This window comes from Acomys russatus, chromosome 14 (genome assembly GCF_903995435.1).
Source record: "Acomys russatus chromosome 14, mAcoRus1.1, whole genome shotgun sequence".
NCBI classification, from domain to species: domain Eukaryota; kingdom Metazoa; phylum Chordata; class Mammalia; order Rodentia; family Muridae; genus Acomys; species Acomys russatus.
In genome coordinates, this window is record NC_067150.1 from 30,209,041 (window position 1) to 30,231,332 (window position 22,292).

The 22,292-nt window shown below is 48.1% G+C and overlaps 1 protein-coding gene across 1 annotated transcript in view; it reads right to left on the minus strand.

Moving 5' to 3' along the window:
- Nucleotides 1-22,292, minus strand: part of Robo3 (roundabout guidance receptor 3) — a 30,346-nt gene that overhangs the window by 7,005 nt on the left and 1,049 nt on the right. The window contains exons 2-12 of the mRNA XM_051156185.1: nt 6,039-6,365; nt 5,565-5,722; nt 4,725-4,845; nt 4,490-4,628; nt 4,121-4,248; nt 3,752-3,876; nt 2,032-2,203; nt 1,405-1,610; nt 1,096-1,177; nt 715-880; nt 28-194 (exon numbers count right to left, since the gene is read on the minus strand). Coding sequence (XP_051012142.1) covers nt 28-194; nt 715-880; nt 1,096-1,177; nt 1,405-1,610; nt 2,032-2,203; nt 3,752-3,876; nt 4,121-4,248; nt 4,490-4,628; nt 4,725-4,845; nt 5,565-5,722; nt 6,039-6,365 — 1,791 coding nt within the window. The remainder of the gene's footprint in view (nt 1-27; nt 195-714; nt 881-1,095; nt 1,178-1,404; nt 1,611-2,031; nt 2,204-3,751; nt 3,877-4,120; nt 4,249-4,489; nt 4,629-4,724; nt 4,846-5,564; nt 5,723-6,038; nt 6,366-22,292) is intronic.

Genomic DNA, 22,292 nt, shown 5'->3' on the forward strand with positions numbered 1-22,292 from the left:
CCACACCCATTAGGCCTCTGGCCTTACCCTGGGTTTGAACAGGCCTAGAGACAGGGCTGGGTTCACTGATGCCCCAGGCTCCAACAGCTCGCACTAGGAACAGGTAGATGGTATTGGGCTGCAGGCCACTGATGGTGTGCGTTTCCAGCTGTACCCCATCTGCCACTGTCCGCCACGTGTTGCCAGCCGCTTGGCTAAACGGGAAGGAGGTGACAGGACCATCAAAGCCAGGAATCCCCAACTTGTCTACAAAGTCTCATCCACTCTGTATGGAACCATACCGTACTATCTTCTTACCTAGTGAGAAGGGGACTAGAGACTCATTCTCCCCAAATAGCAAAGGCCCTGAGGACATAGGATCCCCCTCTTTTTAATTCTCCAGCTTTGTATTAAAAAAATTGTCTGCTCGGGCCTGGAGAGATGACACAATTGGTGAAGTGCCTGCTGAGTAAGCATGAGAGCCTGACTTCAGACCCCTCCCTCATGCACCTACATCTGTAATCTTAGCATTGATTGGGGGAGGAGGGTAGAGTAGAGATAGGTAGATCCCCAGAGCTGACTAGTCTGCCTGTCTAACCAAATAGTGAGACCCAGGTTCAGAGCAAGACTTTGTCTCACAGACCTTGGGGGAGGTCACTTGATACTGTGCATGTAACATATGTGCATGCAAACTTGCAAGCATACATACACAGACACACAAAATCATCTCTATACCTGAAGGCCTCTATCACATAAGAGGTAGCTGTGGCCCCAGACCGTGGATTGGGCTTCCAGGACAAGGTGACGCTATTCTTGGTTACCTCCGTGACCACTGGCTGAGAGGGAGGCCCTGGAGGGTTACTGGGTGCTGTTGCTGGACTTGGTGATGCTCTCCAATCTTCTGCAGTGATAGATTATCATTAGGTAGGCAGAGGGGTGAAGAGAGCTGTGGAGCGGTGATGGTTAGGGTACATAGTATACTACCCCAGACTCCCATCTGCCTCCCAAGTCCTCCAGTCCATCCTCATCCCCACCAATATGGCATGGCATATTGGAAGATAAAAATTAACCCTGGGATTTGGGAGATATTGACTAGAGACTGATGGATAAACTTACCTCGCTTCCTAAGCCAGCTACTCCACGTGGCCTCCCCTATGGAACTCTTGGCCACACAGCTGTAGAAACCCATGTCCATCTCCTGTAGGAGAAGGTAGAGTGCTGGCCCACTGGGAGTGGAGCAAGGTAGGGTGAAGGGATGGAGAGGCAGGTAACAGAAGGATGAGGATGATGCTGGAGACTTTAGGAAGTCTGAGAGAGCAGAGAGGTAGAAATGGATTAGATGCCTAGTTGGTACCTAACAGAGTTGGAATGTGGACCAGATTGCTAGCTATCCTCAGTCACGAGGATTCTAAGAATGACAATCACCTGTACACTGGCGATGTATAGAGTGCCATTGTCCATTAAGTTGAACTGTGAGTCATCCCCTTGCAGCCACCTGTCATCCTTCTTCCACTGGACATTGGGCTGTGGGTTTCCAGTCACTCTGCATGGCAGCCACACAGAAGAGCCAAGTACCAGTGTCTGATTGGCTGCTCCCTGGAGGATGATAGGAGGCAGCCCATCCATGGAGGCTGGGAGAGGAAGAACTTGGGTCAGGAAAGCAGCCTTTTGTCTTTTTTGGTTTTGGGGTTTTGTTTGTTTGGTTGGTTGGTTGGTTTGGTTTTTTTCGAGACAGGGTTTCTCTGTGTAGCCTTGGCTATCCTAGACTCACTTTGTAGACCAGGCTAGCTTCAAACTCATATCAATCTACCTGCCTCTGTTTCATCTCAACACCCCCCACCCCCACCCCCAGTCAACCAAGAGAGATTACATTTCCAATCTCTGCTGGGACTATTCTGCTCCTTGTTTCCAAACATCAAGGAAGTCATTCTGAAAAAAAAAAAATGCCTATTCCCTTTTAGACACATCAAACAGCACCCAAGAAAGGATAACATCTCTTTAAACAATCTCTTTGCAGACCGTGGGTCCAGCCCTCTCTCCATGAACACATACCTCCTTTTATCTCTAATAGGGCCTTGGCCAGGATGCTACCAGCCACACTGACAGCCTGGCACACATAGTAGCCAGCATCCTCGATCTGTACTTCAGTGATGTTGAGCTGGCCTCTTGGAGAGACTAGGAGACGTCCCATGGGCTGGAGTGACTGACTAGGGAACAGGAGGACCTGGGACAGAGCAAGGAAGCAAGATAAGGAAAGAGCAAGGTGTAGAGAGAAGCCCTAAGGTTTTAGTTCACACTCTGCCTCCAGCCATTGACATGGCCCTAGCCAAACTGGTTAGGCCAACTCCCTAAAATGATGGACATTTGTTAGAAGATCTTGGGGTCCATGCCCCAGCTCTGTGACTTACTGGTTGAGAAACTCCAAGGAGCTAAGGCCTGAGACAAGGCAGCAGGATGAACCACCTGGGGCCTGGGGAGATGGCTCAGGGGTTCAGAGCACTGTCTGTTCTTATGGAAGACCTGGGTTCAATGCCTAGAAATGTGGTAGCTCACAACTGTCCGTAACTCCACTTCTAATGGGTATGCCACCTTCACACAGACATACATGCAGGCAAAAATATCAATGCACATAAAACAGATCTTTTCTTTTCCCTTTCTCTTTTAGAAGAACCAACTAATCAAAAACAACTAAAATGAAATCTCCGGGTCTTTATATCTTTATGAGCTCCAAGGGGTCAAACTCGGTAGGCTGAAATAAAGGAACCATATGAGAGTGTTATAAAATGCTGTGATAAATGTTAACTATTTTCTGGCTTAGCATTTTACTTTAGATAGACACGTAGAAGGGAGGGAAATAGGTTTGGGTCTCAGGAAAAACAGGCTAGGTTGAGGCTCTGATTGACTTCCTCCTACTCCCTCCTACCATCACCATTTTCATTCCCAAGAGGACCTAATTAAAAGGCAGTGATCATGAGAACTGGGGGTGTTGGGAAATTGTGGTCGTGGTTTGGGATAAAAATCCTGCAGTGTAGAGGCAAATAGATTTACATCACTGATCCTGCAGCACAGGGCCCACCTCTCCCTTAGAGAAAGCCACTTAGGTTGTAACTTCTGGGGCATAGTGTGATCTGGATTTGTTCACTAAGCAGAAAGGAGATGGCTGTGAGTCCCACACACCCCCACCCCCCATGGAAGGAGCTATAAACAGAGCAAGGAATCTACCCCACGCAGCTTTAATTCCTTCAATATTTGGTTTCCAGAGCAGTTTTCATGTCCAAAAGCCAAGACCTAGAGAGAAAGCTAGCTGGATTTCCAGATGCTCAAGACATTGGTCAACACATTAAGATTCTCTCAGAACTTGCCACTCAGAACAGTTCTGCACTTTTTTTGTTTGTTTGTTTTGTTTTTACGAGGCAAGGTTTCTCTGTGTAGTTATGACTGTCCTAAACTTGCTTTGTAGACCAGGCTGGCCTCGAACTCACAGTGACCCGCCTGCCTCTGCCTCCCGAGTGCTGGGATTAAAGGTGTGCGCCACCATGCCCGGCTTGTCCTACACCATTTAACATATGGCTGCATCATCATTGAATTATTTGAGTGTCCAAATGCTCTGAGCTTTTTTTTTTTTTTTTAATCTTCATTGTTTTATTTCCTCCTCTCATATAACCTCCAGGAATTCCTGGGAGAGGAAGCTGAAAGAGAAGTTTGCAGAAAAGTGGAGGGAGAGAAAGATCCAGAAGGAAACTCGGTTAGAGCTTCAGAAAGAGCTACTTACCTGACTCCCTTCCTTCTGCCAGAAGATGGCAGGTGGGGGGTTTCCTTTGGTCTCACACTGGAAAGACACATTTTCTCCAGGAGCAGCTGTCTGGTCCTGGGGCTGAGTCACAAATTGTGGTGGCACTGGGAAGGAGAGAGAGAGAAAATAAATAAATAAAGGAACAGGGGACTTAGTGGTATGAGGTCCAAAGCTGGTTTAATAGAGCAGGTGTCCATCTCTTCCTTATATCTCTTCGGCTTTGTCTTCTCTCTCCCTCCAGAAGTGTCTCCAGTGATCTACCCACACTTCATGTTCCATCTTTGCCCCCTATTCTGCAACACCATCCCTCACATTACCCCTGCAAGCTGCCCCAGGAAGAGCCCTCACCGTGAACACTGAGGGAGCCAGATGCCTCCACGCGGCCCATGCTGTTCTCTGCTACACAGGTGTAAGTTCCCTCGTCTTCAGCACTCACTCGGTCAATCCAAAGGCTGTGGTCACTCCGAATCTCATACCTGCTCCACTCCCCACCCCAAGCTGGGTTGGCCACAGCTACAAACCCCTTCCTTCTCCCCCAGGACCAAACACCAGGGGAGGCAAGGCAGGACTCCAAGGGTACAGAAGATGGTACCCACTATGTGAAATAAGTTCAGGCAAGGACCACTAGCTCTGGGAAACAGATTTCTCTGTACTAGGGCCAGGTAGGGTCTGGGGCTCCTTAGGTCCCCCTACTGTCAGAAGGAAAGGGTTCCTCACCTGCCAGTGGGCAGTTCCCCATCATCCTTGCGCCATCGTAGATTGGGCTGGGGATCTCCCTGCACCTCACACAGGAAATTCACAGGGGCATCAGCTAGGACGACCTGGTTTATTGGTCTACGCAGAAATGAGGGACGCTCTACAGAGTGGGAACCATTGAGCTGTCAGGAGTTTTGCACAGCTGCTTCCTCACTGGGCTATGCACTCCCATAACTCCAAAGAACCTGGTGCCTACCCAATACCACAAGTTCAGCGGCTCCACTCTCTCGTTCTCCAGCCATGTTGGAGGCCACACACATATACATGCCAGCATCACTCTTGAATGTGTGTGACATCATCAGCTTTCCTCCACGTATCTAGAGAATAACAATGGTAACACTGGGGTCCTTTACAGCCATCAAAGTGTATGTGTGTGTGTGTGTGTGTGTGTGTGTGTGTGTGTGTGTGTGTGTGTGTGTAAAATATATTTGGTTCTCATAATAAACCAATGAAGAAAACTAACGGGGCCTGGAGAGATGACTCAGAGGTTAAGAACACTGTCTGCTCTTCCAGAGGTCCTGAGTTCAGTTCCCCAGCAATCATATGGTGGCTCACAACCATCTATAGTGAAATCTGATGCCCTCTTCTGGCCTGAAGGTGTACATGCAGGCAGAGCACTGTATATATCATAAATTCATCTTAAATAAGATTAAAGCTAGTGAAGTTGACTCTTTTCAGATATGGAGTCTCTCTCCACTTTTTTAGTGGGGGCAGGAGTTGAGAGAGGGTTTTTGTGTTTAGCTCTGGGTGCCCTGGGACTGGCTTTGTAGACCAGTGGCCTTGCTTGCCTCCACCTCCCAAGTGCTGGGATTGAAGTGCGCACCACCACATGCAGCTTTCTCCACTTTTCTTACCTCAGTCCTTTACTCAGTAGCTTGATTTCAGATCTTCTACCATATAATACTAAGACATTAGATATTATTCATAGGTCGCAAGACCCTGAGATCAGCGCGCCCCAGACTTACTGCCTACATTCATATGCTTATACACACACACACACACACACACACACACACACACACACACACACACTCACGGTGATCCTTCCCTCCTCTTCCTTAAGCTTTGCACTGCCCTTCTTCCATGTCACCAAAGGCTCTGGGTGGCCCTTAGGGGGCACACATTCCATTACTGCTGGCTCCCCGACTGCTACCACCATGTTCCCAGGCGATTGCCGGAAATCATCACGGAGGACTGAAAAAAAAAAAAAAAAAAAAAAAAGAGAAGGGGCCATGTAGAGAAAAGTCAGAAGAATAAACTGAGTGGTGTGATTTTAACAGGAGGGAATGTCCAGGAGGAGGGTGGGTCACAGGGTGAATTCTGAAATACCAAGTCAAACCCAATTTCCTTCTCCATGGTCAAGGTTTGGCCTTAGAGACGCCCTCCCTCCAAAAAAAGACATTCAGTGGGCTCAGCTTTCCCCGACCCCGCACCCTAACCAGGCCAACTCTTCCTAGGCTTTCCCACTTGCCCCAGACTCCAGACGCATCAGCCAACCGAACTGGCTTACCAGCTACTTCCAGAGAGGCATTTCTGCTAGCGGCTGCTCCCAGGTAGTTGCGAGCCACACAGGTATAGACTCCCTCGTCAGGCCGAGAGCGACGCCCATGCATGATGCGAGGAAAGAAGAGGGCGCCGCTGGGCAACAGCAGGCGGTGAGCTCGTGGGTCCTCCCGTGCAGTGGCCACTCGTGCCCCATTCTTGTACCACTCGATATTGGGTCGAGGCCGGCCTTCGGCGCGGCAGGGCAGAGTGGCTGGCTCGCCCCTGGAAACCAGCAGGTCTGGCGGCTGCTCTACAATCCGTGGCATGGCATCTTCTGGCCCAACTCTTGACCCTGGAGAAAGAGGTAGTGGCTTAAAGTGCTCAGGCAAGGCAATTAGGGGAGAGATCAAGGCTCTTGAGAGTAAGAGAACGCTGCCTTGCTTGTCTCCCAGGCTTCCTCTGATAGAGAGCCATGTGCTTTGGCCCACCTGTTCTCCCTAAGACAATAGGCTCCGGTACTGTCTTACCTTGGAACTGAAATGCCCTCAAATAGGCAAATCTATATAAGGAAGGCTTTCTGGGCCTCCTGGAGATTCTGGCCCCCTTTCCTAACCAGTGTAAGAAAGGGATGACTGAGCATAATTTGGTGAGAAACTTGCACTCTAGCAAGTTGATTTGCACACACACACACACACACACACACACGCACTGGTTCGTGTATAATCCTTGCCCAGTGAGCAATCATGTACCCTGTACCATAGCAGACACTAGAGTATTCCCTTCTGAATGATCCCTGGTCCCATAGGTGAAATGGAAATTTGTTCAAAGGAAGGCGTTAACTGCTGGCCGTGGTGGCACACACCTTTAATCCCAGCATTCTGGAGGCAGAAGCAGCCAGTTGCTATGAGTTCAAGGTCAGCCTGGTCTACAAGCCCAGGACAGCCAAGGCTAGCACAGAGAAACCCTGTCTTGAAAACTTAAGCCAAAACAAAAAACAAACAAAGAAAAAGGAAAGAGAAAGAAAAAAAGAAAAAAGAAAAGAAAGAAAGGTGTTAAGGGCTAGGGCCTAAAACTAGAAAGGATTCTTAATTTGAATGGTATGAGGCTCTAGGTTATCTCATGGTTTTTTTATTTTTATTTTTATTTTTATTTTCCAAGGACTCTGTGATGTCACAGAAATTAAACGTGGTGGGAATATAAATATGAGTGGTGCTGCTTTTCCTAAAAGGTAGTTGTGTGTGTATATGTGTGTGTGTGTTTTGTGGGGTTTTTTGTTTTGTTTTGTTTTGTTTTTAGAAAGAGAGTTTCTCGGTGTAGCTTTGGCTGTCCAGGACTCACTTTGTAGACCCAGCTAGCCTCGAACTCACAGCGATCCACGCGCCCTTGCATCCCGAGTGCTGGGATTAAAGGCATGCGCCACCACGCCTGGCCGGAAACGCAGTTTTTTAAAACCAGGAAAAAAAATTCCTCTCCCTCCTTGTTCTTTTGGAATACTGCCTCTCTCTTGGTCTAGTCCGGAACCTGGTTCATGCCCACAGTTCTGCTCAGGATAGCATAGTTAAATACTAATACTGAGCACTCAGCCTGCCTTTGGTAAAGGATTTATAATCTTCTGCCAGTAGGCGGCACTGTAGCCTTGTGCAAGCTGGTGTCCTTAAATAACCAGGGACTGCTGGGCGCATCTGTTCTGCGCCTTTCTCTCTCTTTTTCGCCCCCACCCCGCCTACCCTGTTCCAGGATCCTCAGAGACCTCTTGGTTCTAAGCCCAGTGGGGGATTGGGTTTCGTTTCTTGCCCTTCGTTTTAAGAGTTCTGGCATAGAGAAAGCTGGGGCGAGGTGGGTGCAGGGTCTGTCCTTGTAGAGTTGATTTGACGGCTTGGTGGTAAAATCGGTTTCTCTCCCACGTATGGAAGATAATAATTTTCTTGGTCTTCTCCCTTCCAGATGGAATTCTTATCTCTTTTCTCTGTCCCATCCCAATCCTAATTTGGAACCACTCCACCGAGAGAGGCCCCTAGCGTGGCTGGAGCCCACCCAGGTTTTGGCTTTGAAATGCTTTGAGCTGGCATCTCAGACGTCGACACTTCCCAGAGTCAGTAAATTGGTCAAATGATTTAGCTTCAGCCTACTGGTGGCTCATGCCTATAAACCCATCACTCGGCATGTAGAAGCCTTTGGATCAGTGTGGAAGGCTGACTGGGTTATGTCACTAGTATGGGTCTCCAGAACCCACCAAGGATGTAAAGCACATCAGGAAGTATGGCAAGGTTACCATTATTTAGTATCCTTTCCTCCCTGGCACTCTAATCTATCTCCTACAGACTCTACCTGAATGAGACTCCAAGCTCTGGTATTTCCACCCCCATCCCACCCCCACTCCACAAAACCTCCCCTATGCAGTGAAAGTACGTTTAGGTCCCCTGCTGACAAGATTTTGTTCTAATCTGCTTTTGTGATTAGTGAGCCGTTCTTCACCCTCCATCGCTGTGTTTTCCTGGTGGCCATATGTGGCCACCAACGAACATCTTCCCTACATCTTCCTTTACTGGCTTACAAGCTTGAATGACAAGATGCCTGGTGTAAGCTCTAGGTGAGTGAGTGGGACGTCAGGGAAAATAACTGCTTAACCTCTTGGGACTCCTTAAAGGTGACAGAATCCAGCCCTTTTCAAACTCCTTCCATACACACCACACCCTTCTGGTCTACCCTTTCCCTCTAATTCCTGCAGACACAGCTGCGGGGTGCCTTTCCCTGGAATTTCTTCCTTGTCATCCCAGGTCTCCAGAGAAGCGTCGACAGCAGCCTAATGAATAGCTAATGGACATGCAAATAGAGCTCTGGGGGGCTCCTCCCCCGCACCTGAGGGGAGAGGGAGGGAGGGGGTGGACAGAGAGAGGGAGGGAGAGGGAGGGAGGGGAGGAGAGGGGGAGAGAGAGAGAGGGAGAGGGGAGGAGAGATAGAGAGAGAGGGGAGAGAGGGGAGAGGAGGAGAGAGAGAGAGAGAGAGCGAGGAGAGAGAAGAGAGAGAGGAGAGAGAGAGAGAGAGAGAGAGAGAGAGGAGAGTGGAGAGAGAGGAGGAGAGAGAGAGAGAGAGAGAGAGAGAGAGACTTTTAAAGTTTGCAGCTAGGGCGGAGAAGGGTGGCCACTAGGAGTCGAGGCCCCTACCCTAACTCCCGCAGAGGTGTCCCAGAGGAGACTTCCAGACGTGGCCAGCAGGGAGCGCGATCCGGCCTCTCTCCAGACTGCCTGCGGCGCTCAGGGAGGCAGTGCTGTCTCAAGTTATTTATTAATCACTGTAATTAGCGGTAACGACCTCGCCACCGCTCTGCCAGGATGGGTCAGCTGTGAGTCTCACAGGGGAATACAAACTTAGCTGTAAGTTTCCTTGAAAAGATCGCTGACTCCGTCCTATTATTGGGGGTCAAGGAGGAAAGAGAGAGTGGGAGTATACGGTTTAAGGTAAAGTGTCAATTGTAGATCCACAAATTCACTAGCCCTGTGTAGATGGCTGGGTTTCCAGTCTCAGGTTGATTCCTTTTGTTAAGAAAATTTGAGAGCTGTTGGTTACCACAACGTAGATGTGCCACCATTGCCCCCTTAGGGTATCTTGCCATGCTGGTTATTATTGTGGTTCGTGGGGTCAGCTCGGTGAGCTGCCATTGTTCTCTCCTCCGAGAGCTTATATGGCACCTTCTGGTACCAGGAGAGCTGGTCTCAGACGTCAGGTTTCCAGGTCAGTTCCACGGAGCTTACTTTCTGGTGAAGGTGGTAACAATAGAGAGCAAATCAGTCTAATAAACTAAAGTAAGTTAATAGCAAGTTAAATTATGAAAATTATAATAATATTTTAGGAAATAGTTCATTATTTTTAATATATACACAAAATAATATACATTTTCATACGTACATATCATGTCATAGGGTGGTTCCCTTAAGAGTGAGATTAGTGCCCTTATGAAATGAACCCCCTAGAGCTGTCTGAGCATTTTTGTCATGTGATTCTATTTATAAACAGGAAGGAGCTCTCACCACTGACTCTGCCAGCCCCTTTACTTACTTCCAGCCTGACAGAGCTGGTGAGAACATCTCACCTGGACTAAGATAACTAAATAAAGACCAAGTTGGGCCCAAATTCAGTCATGAAGATGCCACTACTGACCTTGTTAAGAGTAGATGTGATAGACTAAAGGAAGCCTAAAGTAAATCAGAAACACGAAACAACTTAGGCTCTTATTGACATTCGGCAGAGGTGGGGGCGGTGAGAAAGTTGAAAAATAAGTACATAAGGAAAACCTTCTTATTAAGTTGAGAGAAACACCCATCTTGACACAGTCACTAAGATTGTCATTGAAAGGGGGAATGATGACACAGAGAGGGAAGAGTTTTCAGGAGCAATGTCCACCAAGCAGGAAAGGTGAAGTCTAATGATCAAGCATAGTGAGGACCTATACTTACCCACAGAAACAAGACGAAGACCAGCAGGTAGGGACTCGACAGAGGGGGGGTTGCAAGTTGTACCATCATAGGCAGCCCCCAGGAGCCCCTTCGCTTCTGGTTGTTCTTGTTCTCCAGGAGATAGAAAGCAACTTATCAGGTAAGAGTGAACCTAGCAGAAACCAACTTGTGGTTAGTGCATGAATTAAAACCTTATACAGCCTGTTCATTTCATTTGTCCATGGCTGTGGGGAGCTGAACACAGCTCACCTCGGTGAGAGTCAGGGGCGATGCACAACAGGAAACATCCTGATGAGTGGCCGTGCCAGTTTAAGGGGGGGTAAGAGGGAAGTGGGGCCAGAACTAACGAACTGAAGAAGCTATGTGAAAAGAAAGCTGAGGCCAATGGAAAGGAATGGAGAGCAAGAGGTTGTGGTAGTTCTGAGCTAAGATTTATTGGAATCAACAGTAACAGTAGTGATGGCTGGTAAGATGAGTCAAGGGTGTAAGCCTGACATCTCGAGTTCAATCCCTAGAACCCGCATAATGATGGAAGCACAAAACTGACTCCCTCAAGTTTGTCTTCTGACCTCCAACATGTACATTATAACAACAACAATTAAGAATCATTTATAGAAGAATGTTGAGCCACACTAGCTTGTCAAAAAACTTTTCCAAGTGGCCCAGAGCATTTAATAATTGCTTGTGCCAAAGTGTCTGTCAGAGTTTTGCATAAGATTCTAGTGGTGATTAGCATAATTTTGAAGTTTATATCTGGAATAGTTTTGTTATCTGTATTCTATGTTTTAATCATGGTCGGACTGCAACAAAAAACAGTTTTTTCTTCTGACTTTTTGCTTTGTTTTGTATTTTTTGAGACAGGATTTCTCTTGTACCTTGGCTGTCCTAGAACTCACTCTGTATACTAGACTAGTCTTGAACGAGAGATCTGCCTGCCTTTGCCTCCCGATGGTGTAGGATTAAAGGTGTGTGCTGCTGCCGCCGCTGCTGCCAGCCATGCCGCCGCTGCTGCCAGCCACTGCCGCCGCTGCCACCCAGGCTTTCTGAATTTTTCAACTTCTTTACAATCAAGCCCTAAGCTCAAAATTGCATGCCACTCAGTGAGGTTCAAGTGGTGACATCACTCTTATACATCTCCATTGTCACCAGGTCAATTAGATTTCTACCATCTTTCTCTTTTTTTTTTAATTTTTAAAAATAATTTACTTAGTTTTATTGTATGGTGCATTGGTGTCTTGCCTGCATGTATGTCTGTGTGAGGGTGTCAAATCCGGAGTTACGACAGTTGTGAGCTGCATGTGGGTCCTGGGAATGAACCTGGGTCCTTTGGAAGAGCAGTCAGTGCCTTAACCGCTGAGCCATCTCTCCTGACTACTACAAAGCCTCGTAACTCTCATAACTCTTCTCTTCTGCTGAGAAGCCTCCCTCCACACTAGTACTCCAGGGAGTTGCTATGCATTTGTCCAACTTTTACTAAGACAGCATCTGTGAAGTGCCAGTCACTGGTGTACATGTCAGTCTCTCGCCAATCTGCTCATGTCAGGCCACAATGGTCCCCTCCTTTCTGTATGATAGGCCTCCACACAGGCAACAGACACGTTCACATGGTCTCGGTGCTGGCTGTCCACCTTCCCAAGCCATCATCACTGCTCTTCCCATCACCCCGGACCCCTAGCCATCAATATCTGAAACACCACCTACCTTTTATCCTTGTCTTTGTGACAAACATTGTACTCTGTGCCTTGGTACTTGTTACTCTTCTAGAGTACCATCTCCCTCCCATTCACCAGCTTCTAAATTCCTTCCACTCCACTGATGTAGCCTTAGTCAGCTGATTGGTGAACCTTCCTGAATCTCCTAATGTAGAGCCATTTGATTTATCCCCCTTCATAGATGGTGTCCGTTTTGATGTTGCCCAAACTTCCTATGCAAATAACACGACCCTGAACTTCTGATCCTCCTGACTCTGCCTCACAAGTGCTGGGATTACAAACAGTGACATTACACCCAGTTTAACAATGCTGAGGATCAAGCCCAGAGCCTGGTACATATGGTGCATACCAAGTAAGCACTCTACCAACTGAGCTAGCTGTGTTTTCTGCCTTCTCAAGATGGTCTTTATTTTCCTAGCTCTTCCCCATAAATTCCAAGTTTCTTAAAGAGCAAGGGAGCTTTTAATCTTTGTATTTCTGGTGCCTAGCAACATATGCCACGTTATTAAAAGGCCTCATTTAATGTTGAAGATATTATTATCAACATACTACTACTAAAGATGTTCCAGTATTTTTTTTTATGTATTTACTCATTAATTCTAATAAATGTAAAATTGGACGTAATTATCATTCGTATGTATGGATGGGGAGACTTGGGCAAGGACTTAAGGAAGTGGACGAGCTATTTGATTAGGAAATGGAGCATCCAGGAACTCACCAGATGGCTTAATCAGAAAGGCATACAGTGTGTCCTGGAGAGCCCTGCACAGCATTAGCAAGAGGAAAAGCTCCCTGCCGCGCACCTCCACAGGAACAACTCCACTCTCATGCATAATTCAAGGGGCAGAATGACATCCACAGTCACTTTGTGAAACTCGCTGAGATCTGTCCTCCTTCACTATTCTCTTTCTAAGTCTGACCCCTCTGCCTCTTGTTCCTATCTGGATGATCCTGCTGCTGTCTGTCTTTGCTCATATCTGTAATCCCTGTGTTTCTCCAATCTCAGCAAAGTCCAAAATTGACTCTTTTTTTTTTTTTTAATCATTTCTTCTTCATCCTTTCCTCCCTCTCCATCTCTTGCCCCTCCCCTGGCCTTCTTCTTTGATGGGAATAAATTAACCAAAGGGAGAGACCAATTAGGGTCTTCGAATCCCCTACGTCTTACAGAGGATGTCCCCCCCCCCACACCTTTTCAATTAAGGGGAATATTCCCTTGTCTCTAATCGCTCCTTTCAGAGGGAAATGCTTTTGTGTTAAATACATATGTGAGTTTTCCAGGTCACATGGCTGAGAGTTGTCCCGTGCTTTGTTATTGCTTGTGTGTTCATAGAATTTTATTTTCTGTACCCCTTTAATTCCAGATTGAGCTCCAGAATCAACAGGGCCCCTTTGCTTCACCTGACCTCTGGCTTTTCTCACACCATGAGGTATTCCTTTTCATTGCTCCCAGGAGCTCAACCTCCTTAGAGTAAAGGCGACTCCAAAAATCTCTCTGGGCTCCCCACAGAGCAGCAAATATGATAATCCCAGCCTTGCTGGGACCTCATCCCCATCTACATAGAAAGCAAAGGGAGACGTTCTTACGCAGAAGGAAACATATTTTTTCCCCTTTCTTCATTCTTTCCTGTGCTCCTGTCATTTTCTCTTCTCCATGCATATTGACTACCCCCATCCTGCAGCCCCGTTTATTTCTCTAAGCCTCCCCTCCTCAGTCCTGATTGCACAGCTCATAATATTCAGCGTTTCCTAGAGCAACCTCTAAGTGCTATTTCACCACCTCGTGTTGTTCACCCATCTCATCATAAATGGGGCTAGACTTTCCTCAGTCACTGCTTCTGTCCTTTTTGCCTTGCACTTATCAGCATGAGGCATAATCATAAAGGGATTTTTTTTTTACTGTGACCAGAGCCTCTTATGGATTCAGACATGATAGTCTCAGACCCATAGCTCTAAATACTCCGTAATAAGAGATTTACCCATTCCATGACAATACCCGCCACTGGAAGAGGAGCAGGCAGCAAAAGTAAATCCGGAATTATAATGCATGCATGAAAATTGTAAGTGCTATGCCTGGAATGTGGACATTCAGAAAATGTGTATTTTTATTATGTTAAATATTTATGCATAAAAATGGTGGCCCATGCCTGTAATCCCAGTCCCAGCCTCTGGAGCAAAGGCAAGGCATCACTGTGACTTGAGGCCAGCCTGCTCTACAAAGTGAATCCAGAGAAACTGCCCTCAGAAAAAACAAAAACAAACAAACAACCAACAAACAACAACAAAAACAAAAATGAAAGAAAGAGAAAAAGAAACCAAATGCAAAAGCGAGTGTTGAATCAGATGAGGAAGAATGTATACTTCCTTCATCTTTCTCACACTTTCTGTTGCTTGAAACAGAGTCTCAAAATGTAGCTCTGGCTGAACTTGAACTCAGAAAATCTCTCCCCTCTGCCTACCTAATGCTGGAATTAAAGCATATGCCACCATGCTTACACTCCAACCTATTTTCAACTTCGTAGTGAAAGGAATAGAAAAAGATTACTAAACGGGTGAGGTGGCCAAGAATGGCAGTCAGTTTGCCAGCCTAGGACCCTCAGGATACAGGCTCCTGCCTCAGTGAACACTTGAGAACTGTCCAAGACCAGACAAGCAGCCATACCTTCTTTCCTCGTTGCTTTGGTCGAATGGTCCACCTTTGTGTATGATGTAAGAAGGGAGCAGAGGGAGCAGGATATAAGTGTGGGGACTCGGACAACAGTGGTCCTATTGCGAACATCCCCTAAAACATCTTCTGTGAATTCGAAACAAATGTCATCCCCACTTGGCTTGACTCTTTTGGTCAGGGAACCCAAGCCTGATGTGTTTATGCAAGGCAGCTCCTGGTTGAAGACTCTGCTGGTCTTAGGGCTAGGTCCTGCCCAAAGCTGAGGAGTTGGGTTGGAAGTGAGCGGCAATAGAGTTACGGTCAAGAGGACAGATGTGGAGGCCAAACTGTGAAGAAAAGAAAAGCTGTTGTTTAAGGAGAAGAAGGCTGTGGATCCTCGAAGTTCACCTCTGTCCAAAACTCACATGGAGACTTAAGTTGGCAAAGACTGTGAATGGGATACGTAGCAATGAGTTGGGCCAGTGTTCAAAAGTACAGCTTCACCAAGACTATTTCAACTGTTGTTTCAGCACAGCTTGCATTGGGCAGGGGTGTGGGGGACTATTCCATGCGGCTACATTTAAGGGATGCTGCCAGCCAAAGCTGCAAATGTGTCAGGGAGGGGAGCAATGTGTGTGGAGACAGGGCCCATGTGTTTTGGGGCTCTATTAACTAACTCCCTCCCATCCATCACAGCCCCCCCTAAGGCTGTCTCAACCCTGGCACTGGGTCCCCCAGGGAGGCTGGGCTTGTGGGGGGCGGGGTCCCTAAAGGGAGCCAAGCTTCAGGACAGAGCGGGGGAGACACATGTGTGCTGGCTGAGTTGGGGCCGGCACCTCATGAGAAGGGGGCCCTCCAAGCTGGGCTTCATTAGGGCAGTGGCACTAATAGGGAGGGGTTCCAGGGGGCTGGGCTGACAGCCAATTACTTGCTCGTCTGCATTATGGATAACCCATCTGGGCCTGGGAGATTGGCTCTGAAAGGGGCAACAAAGGGGGGCGTGACCACAATCACACACTGAATTATCCCGCCTGAGCACTATTGTCCACCAACAAACGGGGCCTCAGGATGGGGACCCCCTTGGGTGATCCCGTGCCACTGCGTGCCTCATAGGAAGAGCGGAAGGTAAACCGCTGCCTGGTTAAAAGGCAAGATCGGCTCTGGACAAGAACAAGGGCCACACTGTTCCAGAGAGGCAGGGAATTTAGGGAGAGCAGCTAGGCTGAGGTGGTAATCTCCTGCCCTCCCCATCCATTCCTTTTTTTCCTCCTCCCCCCTCCCCACTTTAGTTTTGATATCAGCTCTTTGACACAAGGCCTTATGTAGCTCAGGCTAGCCTCAAAATCGTTTAAGTAACCATGGATAACCTTGATCCCGTGATCTCCATATCTCCACCTTCCAAGTGCTGGGCTTACTGTCATACACCACTGTGTGAGGTCCCCAGTTTCTCTTAACATACTTTTTGTTTTACTTTCGCTCTTTGTTATAGCAAGGAATAAAATAAGAAACTTACTCTCCTGAGTTCAGGCAAAATCCCACGGGAGGGGCTCCTTTCGGAGATAGGAGAGCTGATAGGAAGGACCAGGTCAGGTGCCTCCCATCTACCCAGCACTTCTTCTGGACTAATTGATCCAGACATGAATAGGGGGCTTTCACATGGGTCTTGAAGGGCCCTGGCCCTGCTCTGGCATCTCGGATGCCTCTCCTGGTGGGAGGGCCCAAACCTCTCCTCCCTTCTTCCCAGAGTGAGCCCACCCTGCCTGGTGAGGGAGAGAGGTTGGGACTAATGGGAGGGGGCAGCAAGCAGGGGGCTTTCTCTTCTAGCTAATCCCCTCATCATCATCCATAACAGAACCACGCTTTCGATGTAAAGGGGGATGTTAAATATTGGTTCCTCTAGACTCAAGCTCCTTTGGAGAAAATTATTGATGCGTCCCTTTTTGTAGGGATTGCGGGCCCTCACTGTGATGGGGATGGGGGGGAGCAGTGCCTGGCATCAGTTAAGGATGGGGTTTTCAGGGTTGGTTAGTGGGGAAAGTGGAAGTGTCTGACAAGAAGAGACAGACAGGTTTTTTCAGTGGGCCTGAGTAGCTTCTGTGTCCTTGATCCAGCAGAAGATACCTGTTCAGAAGTCCCCCAGCTCGTTCACTTCCCACCCCACGTGTGTGGTGTGTGTGGTGTGTGTGTGTGTGTGTGTGTGTGTGTGTTGCGCATATGTGTTGGGGTCCACAGCAGCAGAAGAGGTTTACTGGGTCCCTTGAAGCTCTGTTCGCATGAGGTTGTGAACCTCCCAATGTGGATGCAAGGAGGCAAACTCCTCCAGTGTTCTGCAAGAGCAGCACTCTCTTAACTGCTGAGCCACCTTACACAGACTCACGAGGTTAAGGGCCAAGGACAGGAAAGGTCATCACTCTACTCTCTTTCTGTCCGAGGGCTTCCTCCCTGGCAATCACTTTGAAAACAACACTGCAGCTTGATAAGTCCTCTGCCAGGAGCAGTGGCCCACGCCTGTAATCCTAGCACACAGGGAGGCAGAGGTAGGCAGATCACTGTGAGTTCAAGACAACCTGGTCCTATAAGTGAGACTGGGACACAAGTCTCAAAAAGGAGAAAAAAAAAAAAAGAAAGAAAAGAAAAGAAAGAAAGAAAAGAAAGAGAATCTGATGTCTATAGCCTGTTGCAACACTCAGTTCCCAGCTCCACTGCATAATTGCTAGCTCACTGGATCCCAGCAGACAGGTAGCAAAACTGGGTGACTCCGGGCTATGTATACTGTGGCTCCCTGTTTCAGTGCCCCAATCTGTGGAACCGAGGTGTTCATGTTAGAGACTGCTCCCTAGAGTAGCTGGGAAGAGTTAAGTGAGAATCCCGTGGTTCAGTAGGTTAGAGAGCATGACGCTGCCTTACAGGAGTAGAAAGAAGCCTCTCACAGGACTAAACCTGGCTGAGGTCTCTGGGTTGACAACAGGGTTGCTCTGCAGTTCTGGCCAGGAGTGGTATCTGCAGGTGGTCTAAGACCCAGATTCAAAGTTTCCCATAAAGAAAAAGAAAGAAGGCTCTCCGGAAGTCCTTTGCTATTTCAGATGCAGGGTCAGTTCTTTCCGTTCAGTATCTGCAGAGGAAGGACAAAACGACTTCTACACTGAGGCTGGCTGTGGTAAGGCCACCGCCCTCCCTTGAGTCCAAAGCTGAGAGCGGAGCCAGGGGCACCATGTGGCTGGCGCTACTGCCTCTGCCACTAAGAAGAGGGCGGGAGATGCCTTCGGAGAGCCCCCTCCAGGGCCGCAGAGAAGGCTTCCATCGCTCAGCTCCACCGTTTAGCTTTCTCCTCATTAACTCCCTGGCCTCATTAATCAGCCCCGATGAAATGCGCCCCCGGGAACACCGCCCGCCGCTCCGCCGTTTGGCGCTTTAATTATCCTCCCAGCGGGAGGAAGGAGGGGTTGGCGGGCGCAGAGCTGCACCCACACACAGACCCACAGATGCCACACACTGGTCGGAGGATTGCTGAGGCCAGGCAGGGGCCAGAGGTGGCCCAGCCGAGAGGCCGACTCTGGGCTGGTTCCCGGATGCCATACCAAGCACAAGCAATTCTAGTGTCCTCCTGAGCGTCTGTCGAGGAGCCACTGTGGAATCTTGTCTCCTCTTTGCAAGGGAAAGGATCCTCTTCTGCCCAAATTCTACCAACCCATTTCTTTCATCTGACCTTTTTTTTTTTTTTTTTTTCTGGCCAAATCCTCCAGGTTTTTGTGGCTTTTTTGTTTGTTGTTTTGTTTTTGCTTGTTTGAGACAGGGTCTCTCTGTGTAGCCTTGCCTGTCCTGGACTTACTTTGTAGACCAGGCTGTTTAGAATTCACAGTGGTCGGCCTGCTCTGCCTGCCTGGTGCCTCCCTAGTGCTGGGATTACAGGCGTGTGCCACCAGGTTTTGAACTACTGACACAGCTCTGATTAGAGGAGCACAGGCCCAAACACACTTAAATACCCAAAGAAAACAAAAAAGCAAAGTGCTATTCTTAAGGAAAACACAGCATGCTGTGGAAGTCAGGCCAAGTAGTTACAGCCAGGACAAGTCAAAAATAGGTTTCTTAGGTTCAAGCCTTGAAAGGCTCTTACTTAACCTATAAGTGGGAGGTAGAAGCGAAGGGCTAATACAACAGGGATGGGGGTAGGGGTGGGGTGGGGACACAGAGTTCAGTGTGTATGGAGCCAGAACATATCCAACGTAGCGGTCATGACAAGGACAAGATGCAGCCAGGCAGTACAGACAGTCTGTTATACGAAAAGGCAATGATGAGTTAGTGATTTTAAAACCATTAGACTTAGTGTTTTTTTTAAAGGGGGGGGACCCTCTGTGCAAAGGAGGAAGATGAACAGGAGGGGGCCTGGAATGAAGGCAGGGAGGCCACAAGCCAGGTGACTGACTGGGTAGGTGAAAGAGGCATTTGAGATACTCCCCTAAGGTTCTTCTGCAAAGCTTTGCTCTGGGAATCAGAACGGATATTTTCTTGAGATGTTCCTAGGCTTCTGGCTCAGCTCAAACAGAAGGTCAGGTGCAGGCCCCTTGGTTTTCCCCAGTCTGCTCTCTCCTCTTGGTAAGAGACAGGACACTTGTTCCCAGGCCAGGGTAGGTAAATTGCTGCATCAGTTTTGTATCATGTATAAGGCGAGAACATTGGAATGCATCTAGCTAACCAACACACACACACCTGCCATGACCCAAGGAAGAGATAGAAAAGACCAAGGCAAACTTAGTGCCCTGGAAGGGTGACGCCCCTCAGGCAAAGCCTGCCTGATCTTCTGCCACCGGGATCGAGAACAGACACCAATGCTTACTGTTCAATATGAAATCTTCTTACTTTAAAGTGCTGGTCAACACACACTAAGCTTAAAACACACTGACTGTATTTATTCTAAATTGTAACGATGTTTTATTTGATTTGCTTTTGCAGAGCTGGGGACAAAACCTAGGGCCTACCAAATACCTGGCAAAAGCTCTCCCACTGAGCTACATCCCTAGGCCCTCATTCGGTTTGGTTTGGATTGAAAACCATGTTAACTTTAGAGAAAGCTAACAGATCAACTTGAATTATTTGAAACATACTAAATAAGCAGAGCAAGGTGGTAATAGCTTTGGTGCCAGCACTTGGGAGACAGAGGCAGGTGGATCTCTGAGACTAGCCTAGTCTACAGAGAGAGAGTTCAAGCCAAGCATTTATATTGCCTTTCTTACTGAAAATGGAGCCTCAGGATAACAAACAGTTGAAGTCATGTCCACCTTAGAGTAGCATCGTAGCTCATAACGAGGAACTCATAGAAATCGAATGGCATGTATTAGCTGTCTCCAGTGAGTAGAAGCTAGGTAACCGTCATCACTGGACGCTCATGTAACAACAAAACAGACCAGCAGACATTACCTGATAGACAGAGACACATTGCCTAGGAGGTATTCTGGGGGGGGGGGGATGGAAATCAAGCGTTAATTGATCATGCCTCTATATCTAACAGCCAATTTACAGGAAATAATAGGGGCAGAAAAAAATGTTAAATGACACCACGGGGATACGTTTCACAGAATCCAGACTGGAAATCCACAGAACAAATGACCTGGTTTCCTCAACAAATGAATTGCAAGGAGAGGAAAAAAAAAATAATTAAGGGGTGGGAAGGACTGTAGATTAAAAGAGAGACACACTGTATATATTCACTTGGGTCCAGATTTGACCAGGGAAGTTAATCTGCTATCAGTTCTAGATCTGATGATAAACAGTTGTTATTTTAGATACGCAAATCCTACAGTTCTTACTTTTATTTATTATTTATTTATTTTTTTTTTTTTACTGCAACTATCTGTGAGTGTATTGTGGGATTGGGCATGTGCAGAATTCATATGTAAAGGTAGGGGACAACTTTGAGAGTTGGTGTTCTCCTACTACTGTGTATATCTGGGGGGAGGGGGATCAAATTAATATCATCTTTGAGGTTTATCAGCAAGCACGTTTACCCACAGAGCCATCTCATTGGCCCATCAATCCTATTTAAAAGATTTCTTATTTCATTTAGGACTCCATTGAAATATTTATGGAAGAAGTTGTACAGTTTCAAAACCATGAAAGACGCTGGGGAAAATAGATTGATATTGGATGCAAAAGTGCTGAAGTTGGACGGTTGGAGGTTCTCATTTTCTGTATTTTATGTCCTTAGTTTGGATAGCAGAGTGTATATAGAATACATCTATAAACCAAAACCTGTCCTTGCTCTGAGCTTGTCCCATAGGCTGTTATATAGATTGATGTCTGGATCTGATCAAAGTCGATTTTCATCCGATCCACCTTACCTGTGAGCTCAAGCCTTAGGCTACCAGACCTCGATCTTAGAACGTTTTTTGTTGTTGTTGTTTGTTGCTTGCTTGGTTTTTACGTTCTTTTCTAAAGAGAAGAGTTAAATAAGCCGCCCAAATTACTGGCTATGGGACACCACACCCTAAGTGCCTTGGGAGTAACACATCACTAGAACCTGTGTCTAAGTTCTTTATTTCCCTCCGAGCAATATTCTCACCCTAGCGTTATAGGGGGCAGTACACATAGGCTTCATCCTGCAGAGCCCAAGTGCATACGCTAGGAGACAAACAAACGAAGGAAAGGCTAGATCCCCACGACCCAGGAGCTAGAAAGTGGGTGTTAAACTTGAAGGAAGAGCAGCTGGGGAGGAAAAGGAGTGCCTTCTCATCAAAGGCCCGTGAGAGACCCTGGGCACCATGAGACTGATTCTGTAGTTTCTTTCCTCTTTGCATCCCTCCTTTATCTAAGGAGAACCCCTTCGCCAGGCACGTGTCTGCGGTGCTGGCTGCTCATTTAGTGGAGAAAGGGAGGCTGGGAGAATGAATTGTATCCTCGAGGCGCGAAGGGCAGAAGGGCGCAGGCTAGCGGCGCGGCGACACACAATAGGCCATCACGGATGCAAGGCACCTCGAGGGGCGCGCGTCGGTTCCTCTCCACCAGCCATCCTGCAGCGTTCCCGGGACAGCTCCTCGGGTTGGCCGCAGGCTCGCATCCTGGGCAGACCTCTCCTTCCACCCTGCGCGCACCTCGGCCCTGGTGTCTTTCCAGCGATCCTGTGGCAGCGTTCCTGGCTCCCACCTTCTCCATCAGCCGCTCCCGGCGATCAGGGTAATGAGGCGCCCGGCAAATGGTCCCACGCCATTGTGTGCGCCGCCCGGGTGAGGCCAGGTCTCCGCGTGCGGTGGAGGGTGACCGCGCGGGCCGCTCCGACCCTCGCTTCACACCTGCTCCCCCGCCCCCGGCCGGCGGGCGGCGGGGCGGCCTCCCCCTCCCCGCGGGAGGCCTCAGCTGGGGTAGCACTTGGTAAAGAGGCCGTGGAGAGGACGCCCGCGGCCGGAGGGAGGCGTCGTAAATTTGGAGCAGATGCGGCCTGACAGTCAGTCACCCACCTCCGGGCGGCAGGGGAGGCG